The sequence below is a fragment of the Lipotes vexillifer genome, unplaced genomic scaffold, assembly GCF_000442215.2.
Source record: "Lipotes vexillifer unplaced genomic scaffold, Lipotes_vexillifer_v1.1 scaffold760, whole genome shotgun sequence".
Classification (NCBI taxonomy): Eukaryota; Metazoa; Chordata; class Mammalia; order Artiodactyla; family Lipotidae; genus Lipotes; species Lipotes vexillifer.
The window spans coordinates 1,184,029-1,191,879 of record NW_006772931.1 but is presented as its reverse complement, the minus strand read 5'-3'; the positions used below and the strand labels follow the sequence as shown (position 1 = coordinate 1,191,879).

General features: G+C 40.7%; 1 protein-coding gene across 1 annotated transcript in view; it reads right to left on the bottom strand.

Annotated features, from left to right (window-relative positions):
- FRY (FRY microtubule binding protein) overlaps positions 1-7,851 on the bottom strand; it is a 261,625-nt gene that overhangs the window by 62,634 nt on the left and 191,140 nt on the right. The window contains exons 37-39 of the mRNA XM_007447941.1: positions 3,639-3,789; positions 2,979-3,082; positions 2,023-2,208 (exon numbers count right to left, since the gene is read on the bottom strand). Coding sequence (XP_007448003.1) covers positions 2,023-2,208; positions 2,979-3,082; positions 3,639-3,789 — 441 coding nt within the window. The remainder of the gene's footprint in view (positions 1-2,022; positions 2,209-2,978; positions 3,083-3,638; positions 3,790-7,851) is intronic.

The window sequence follows — 7,851 nt, the reverse complement described above, 5'->3', positions numbered from 1 at the left end:
TTTCCCTGCTTACGGATTAGTTGCACTGCTGTGTAAACAAGAGTGCATTTGGTAATAGAGGGCGATCTGCTATTTTCTACTCTGGTGTTTTAATTGACGCTTTCTACAAAAGAAGCGTGTGTGTGTCTGCGTGTGCATTCTCACACACGTGCACAGGCTGATGAACAGTTCCTCTACGCATGTGCACCTAACTGTGCTGTTAGTAAATTATTCTTGGGTAACAGACAACTTAAATACGTGAAATGATACCATTTTTGAGGATATCAACACTAACCAGCGATAAGTAGATTATACATAATGTCTTGAGTAAATGTACCCAGAATTGTGAATACTGTGTGTATATTAATATATTTTAATAAAATATGTCTCAAGGCAGGCAAAATAAATATGGTATAAGTAAATACTATACTACAGTTAGCATTCTACATCTCTGGGTAGGTTGTGGGTTTGAAAATGTATACACACGACCATTCCTTTTCTCCTACTTAATAATTATAAAAAGTACATAGTTCTGGTGTGTCTGACAGATATATTAAATTAGGAGTAAGAAGTCCTGGGTCTGAGTATTAGCTCTGCCATTTAATGTATAATCTCAGGGAGTCATGTAACTTCCCTGTACCTCAGTTTCCTATTACAATAAGATGAAGACAATTTTTATCACATAGGTTTTTAGTATGGATTTGAAAGCAACTGTAGTTGAAACTGGGTGTTCAATAAATATTTAACAAATGTTTATAAAAAGAAGATACTGCTCAAAGTTTTGGTACACCTAGTCCATGTGTACTATACAGAGATTCAATCATTTTACCAGGTCTTGCCTACGGTATATTGTGTTCGCTTTGGTTTTGTAAATCCCCACTCTAAACCATTTTATGCCACATCAGTGGTATAGTGAATACAAAACTGATGCATTCAGAGATATACAACTTAACAGAGATTACAATTTTCTCATTCTAAGGCCATGTGCTTAATGGAATACATCCCTACCTTGGGGAGCTAGAACAGCCAGAGTCTTCAGAATCTTTTAATTAAGCATCGTCTATAGTAAAGAGAGTTTTGTGTCTCTGAGAGGCTATTGATGGATTACTTTCAATTAGGTGTAGCTTGGTTCAAAATAAAGAGCTTAAACTGAGGTCAGTAGTCCTTACATTTCAGAGTTAATGACTTCAGATTTGTTTTCCAGAGAAATATGCAACGTCTGTCAGAAGACAAGACAGGGCCCAGGACAAGACTGCATAAAAGGTCCTTCCTCTTCAAGGTAATGAGAGAAGTACGTGGTGACTTATGAAACGCCAGCCCACATCCAGTGCCAATGTGATGTACAAAATAACGAGGTAAAGAAAAGTAGCCCCAGAACTCTGTCAGTTCATCACCATTTTAAGATATTTTATATGTTCTGGTTCTCAATGAGAACCGCTGGTCAACCCTTTTGGGAAAGTTTTCATGAGTAGCTTGGACACAACAGGGTCATTTCTTTGACTCAGCTAATGCTTTCTGTCCTCATTTCTAAGAAGAAATTTTTGGTTTCAAAACAGCAATGATTTTTAATAGACTTCCACTAACGGCGCCTTCCAGAAAAAAGTCAGTCATTTAATAGATTCCTTCAAGGGAACTAGAAGGTACACAGTGAAACATCTGGCACCTTGGTGACGCCTGCTCTTGAGGTGATGGAGATGGTCACTGTTTTCTGCGTATTCCTCCACGGGTGTTCTAGACTCATGCTCTTGGTCAATGGACATTTTAATTTTCAATGTACCAATAGGAACATATTTAATGAAAACAGCAATCATCATAATAATTAAAAAAGTATATTTGAAAATATTTACTAATGAAGAAAGATTCTGAGAGGTAAGTTCACATCAAGTGAAACGGTGCATATTTACAGTCCTGTCATTTACCACTTAGAAAGCTGGGGGGTGGGTAATAGCACCCGAGAAGTTAATTTGGGCTCCAGGGACACCTCGAGTTATCCTCATACTTGTGACTCTGTCTCAGGTTCCCTGCCACTCCTTCTTTTGTTACCTGTGTAGAGATACTCGGGTTGATAAGCTGGCTGCACTGTTAGAGTCTTGGCTTCACCCATCTCTCGAGTCTGCAGGAGCACGGAAGCAATTGCGTGGAAATTGCTGTTGCAAGAGAGGGCGATCAAGAGGTGAAGAAGCAATTTTTTGCTGTGTTCAAAGACTTCAGGCCGGTAATGGTCCAAACCTGGAAGAAAACGGTGGAATCTCTTAGTATAAACAAATCTTCAGCTCGTTTAGATTCCAGGGATAGTAAAGATTCCAAGATACCCAGGAGGAACATGTTAAAAGAATGTTTAGTTTTCTTTGTTATTGTTTGTGTTACCGACGTAAAGAAGTTGGTCCTAGGCAAAATAAAATGTTTTATTCCTTAAATCAAATGTTCTCATAAAGCACTGACAGACGGACTTTTCTTGACCTCTCCATAGCATCTGACATGCTTAGCATTCCTCTTTCCTGAGATGTTCTCTCCCCTGGATCTCCCTGAAAGATTCTAATTTTCTCTCTCTCTCTCTCTCTCTCTAACTGAACTTTTGAGTCTCCCTGCCTGGCTGGGAGGGAGGCATTTTTTTGCTCTACAACTTGAGTATTTTAAAATCTCAGTGCTTGGCCCACCATGCTCTACATTCTTTCTCTCTGTGCATCGACTGTGTCTCATGGCTTAAAATTTATCACGTTGAACCAAAGACCCGCAAAGAGGCCCAACTTGTTTTGGGTATCTTTATAGAAATAGCGCCGGCAAGGTACCACTCTACATTGTAGTGATAGTACAACTTTAAACAACGACTGATCAACTAGAATTTTAGAGATGTCACAGAAAGACAGTGAAAAACGGAAGAGACTAGATATTTTGGAAATGAGGAAAAGCAGGATATCCATGTAAAAGGAAAGCTCTATGGGTGACTTCTGTAGGTTTTGGACCCTATTGGCTAGAATTCCTCTTGGTTCCAGTCTTACCTAAGAAGACAGCATGGAGTAGCAATGGGAGATGAAGAGCCCAATCTTCTCTCACACTGTGATCCACCACCATCTCAGTCATAAAAATGACAGCAATATTGCACCTAATCAATGAAATGATGAAATTAATGCAACTTCTGAAGAGGATGAAAATATACTGATAGATCATTAGGTCACAAGTACATCCAACTTGTAAACCTTGTCGAGGCATTATGTAAGGCCCTTATTCCAGGGAAATGGAGTTTAACTTCTGACACAGCACAGAGCTCTATGAGGAGAAGAAACTTCAGTTGAGCTCATTCACATAACGGGGACTCTACTAGTTACTAGGCAATAAGAGCTGAGGAATGAAGAGAAACAGAAGACAAGGGCTCTCTCTTCAAGCTGCTCACAAACTAAAAAGCATAACAGAATGAATACCCATACCAAGGTGACACCAAGGAAAAATTCAGAGGGCTACAAGGCAGCTTTGCACCCTGGTTAATGGCTGACCAGACTCTGCCAATATGCTGATAGCTGCAGATCAGGTTAGCATGTTCCCTCTGATTTCAAAGGTCATTTCATTTGATGGGACCTGGAATACCTTTCCCTCTTTTCATAGGAAGAAAAGTCCATTCAAAGTTAAGTGATCATTTCCTTCTACCTGTACATGCTACTCACCTATGGAGTGGCCCCCGGGGAGTGATGGTCTCTGGAAGGTAGTCCACCAGGGGGGCCCAGCATCCTCCAGTACAAGGCATGGGTAAGGGCTGTGGCTGTTTGGTCTCTGTAATAGTCAACAGCCAGCCAGTATAGGGAGAAATTGGGTCATCTACAGATTGAGAAACACAAGCGTGCTTTAGTTTCAGGGAGAGGAGGTTTTTGTTTTCCCTACTTGACTTTTTGGAAACTTACAAATTCATGCTTGCAAAAATAACCTTCTAACCATTCCATTTTGGTGAGCCTGAAATTATATGATCAAATGGGTTGGAATTACTTGATTAAGTTTCTTTCATTCCTTTGTTTCTCGGATATCTAATTTATGCTTATTCATTATAGAGTGATTAAAAATATGAAAATATAGATACACAAAAAGAAAAACATTAGATCACGTGAATTCCCATCACTGTGACAACTCGCTCTTTCTCTGATCCCCTCCATCTCAGTGAAATGCGATTCCTTATTTCCAGTTTGCTCAGGACAGGAGCCTTGGAGCCCTCCCTGACTTCTCCCTTACATCTCATATCCAACGTCTAATCATGATGATCATGATGGTGGTGCCAGTAATAATTAAAATAACAACATTTGAACTAGCATAGTGAGTGCTTACTTTATGCCAGGCACTGGTCTATGCATCTCACATATTAATAACCCAATGATGGGTACCTATTATCCCTATTTTATAAAGGGGACGCTAAGATTAAGTAATTTGTTACCATCCACATTATTCAGTGAGCTCTATCTCATAACAAACCTAGGATACGACCACCTCCATCACTACTATCCTAGGCTAAGCTCCCACCGTCTCTCCCTGCTTCCCTCCTTGCCCCTCTAGTCAATTCTCTGTAGAGCAGGCAGAGTCATCCTTTTAAAACAGAAGTTCATTCAGAGTCCCTTTCTCTGCTTACCACTGGCCAGTAGTTCCCCTTAACACTCAAAACGAAATCCAGCATCCCCATCAGGGCCTTTAAGGCCTGACAAGATCTTTCTCCTGTTTCTTGGCTTATCTCCTTCTGCTGTCCCCTTTGCTCACTGCACGCCAGTCACCCTGGCTTTCTTGCTGTTCTGTGACCGTGCCAGGCGCCGCCCACCTACCGTCCACCCCATAGCTGCACGGTTCTTCCCCAGATGGCTGCGTGGCTCACTCCTTTACTTCATGCAAGTCTCTGCCCAAGTATCAGTTTATCGCAGAGGATTTCTCTGACCACTCCATTTAAAATCCACCCCACCCCCAATCACTTTCTCTCCTTCTCTCTGCTTTAGTTCCCCTGCGGCACCGATTCCCCAGCACTGATGGCTTCCCCCTCCTCTGCCTCTAACACAAGCTCCCCGAGAGCGGGACTTTCTCTATTTTGTTCCTAGTACATAGAGCAGTATCTGGCACGTCGTAGGAGATCAGTACATATATATTTTGAATGAATTAATGAACTTCCTCAACAAAATATTTTTAAAGTAAGCACAGCAACAAATTTCATGGAGTTACTTTTTTATAACGCTCTCAACACAGGCCAGTGGCATTCAAGACAAGCCACTGCACTTGGGGCCACATGATATGATCCATGCATATGGCTTCAGACAAGCTGGCTTAATCCTGGGATAGGCTTTAGTGTATGAAGAGGAAGGATGTTTTTATAACATCGTTAGGCAGTTTCTCCAAAATATAGTTTTTCTTGGTTGCACTTTTGAAGGTAGTGAGAGGTAGCTGATTCGATGCTGCTGGTCCAGTGTACGAGGCTGGCCTTAACAGTTAGCAGAGCTGATGGAGGGGATGCCTTCCTATGGCAAAAAGTGAGTCTCCAAACCCACACAGGGACTAGAATCAAGCACAGCCCACTTCTCCTGGGATGTGAGCTGAGGGAGTCTCCAGGGGTTAAGATCAGGAGTCACCTCAGAAAGTGACTCTTGACTCTTTCTAACACACAAGCAAGTGAGCAACTAGAAACCTGTCACTCTATGCCATGAAATGTGCTTGGTCACATTTTTAGCCCAGAAAAAATTTTAAGCAGGTATAATAGTCACTCAGCTTAGTCCACTCGGTAAACTACCTACAGGATGCATCACTTTCAGCAAATTACCTTCTTGGATAACTGTCCAAGGTGAGTTAGTTGCAAAATGCACTTCTAAATAATTAGTTACTCTACAAAACTAGAAAGGGGAGCAAAAATGGGAGAACACTGAAGAATTTAAAAAAAAAAACACCAAACTTGTGAGATTTCTGTTAGGAAAGGACATGCTATTTTTCGTTTCTGATGTTCTCAGATATATATCCAGTCAGCAAAAATGTGCTGCGAGGGATTAAGTTGACCCCAAACTGATTTTCTACAGTTAGGCCTAAACTGCTATGACTCAGCTGCTATCCAACTTAACTAGTTGTATCCTTATTGTGGGGTTACATACATTAGCATACGGCCTTGGAAAATAATCCAGATATGTTAAGTAGTTCTGAAAAAAAAAAAAAAGCTTACATAACGTTGGTAGAAAACTGCTTTATAGACCAGGTCTAAATCAGTTGGCTTGTCCATTTTACTCAAGGTGGTATGGTTTTTTAATAAAAAATACACTTAGGAGGTACACATCATCCTTATTTTTGGATAACCCAGACCATGAAGCCCTGGGCCACGAGGTCTCTCCTGATCACTTCTCACTCTTCTGACCCTTGCTGATACCCTCAGGAATTCAGGGAGGAAATAACTTTCCTTAACATATACCAGACGCCTGGCCATAAGGTTTTGGAATTGAGCCTGCTAACCTTTGCTTCTCTTGTGGCATACTCTGTATGCATCATTGGGTAGCTGGAACCACACATGCATCTGGGAGGACCCAGTTACCAAAGGCCTGAGGGTATTTGTGCCTTATTAGACACACTGCTTCATCCAAGACAGCCAAAGTCAAGCTCTCGTACTTGCATGCCTGGGAAAGGATCTCAGCATACAGTTTATGTACTTTCTGTTATGAGGATCTGTTTGAGAAGCTTGATTCCATTTTCCTCTTTCAATGAGTAATTTAAGATTTGAGCTCTCAGCACCCAAACTACTTTTCTGTGAACTCCAATTTCCCTAGTTAATATTAGTAACCTTGTGAAGAATATTACAGACACCTGACTCAATTAAATTCAAGTTCTGTACCCCAAATTTCCCATTAAAATGCTGTTTATGCTGGTATGACAAACTTATAAACATTTCTGGGTAAAATGGAGGCCATAATGATAATACCAGACCACTCTTTATGCCTTATCTGCATTCACAATAGTCTTTCTTTCCCTTTATAAATACTTCTATTACTTTTCCTTTTTGTCCCTAAAGTCAGTGATCTGAGTTTATATAACGACACAACTATTAGCTTATTTTGTTATAATTATCCCCTGAAATTCACTATTTTTAAATATGTAAGGAATATGAAGTTTTAATACCAGAGGGCTCTGAAGATGTATTTTCAAAATGATTGTTACTTTGTTACGGCATTTTCTACCAAATTCTGGGTCCTATACCCAGAACAAAGAGATACATTTTGAAGGAGTCAACTGGCCAAAGTGCAACAATATTCCTAATGTAAAATCCACAGTCACAGAGTGCTTTGCTTTGTTATATCATGCCTGTCACATTCTGGGGGAGTCAGGATTTGACTGCCTAACTTTTTCATGATTCAGTTTTTCTGTCCTCAAATTCTGTGTTACCAAATATTGCATAGCAATGACTTTTCTTGAACCAACAATTCCATTCCTCAGGTACTGCTCTCCTCATCTATAAAATTTGGTCTTGCCTAGATTCAACTGTTTGGTGTCTGGATGGCAGAGCCCCTTGATGGGGCACAGAAAGGAGGGAAAATGCAAATAGCTTTTTTTTTTTCCCCTCCCTAATCTCATACTGACCTTTCTAGAAAAAGGTTTTATAGGGACATAGTTAAAACTTAACCCAAGTATGGCAATATATATGGATTTTAGACATTCCTCCAATCGGTATTTTGAATGGCGGAGAATTGCCTATCTATATCTGCATTAAGGAGTAAAGTAAGGGCAACTGAAATGTGGTGTCATTAGAACTGCTAAGCTCTTACCCCACTCTGCACATTTCCCATAAGAACAAAACAACTCAAAACAACCACTACAGGGCTTCCCTGGTGGCGCAGTGGTTGAGAGTCCGCCTGCCGATGCAGGAGACACGGGCTCGTGCCCTGG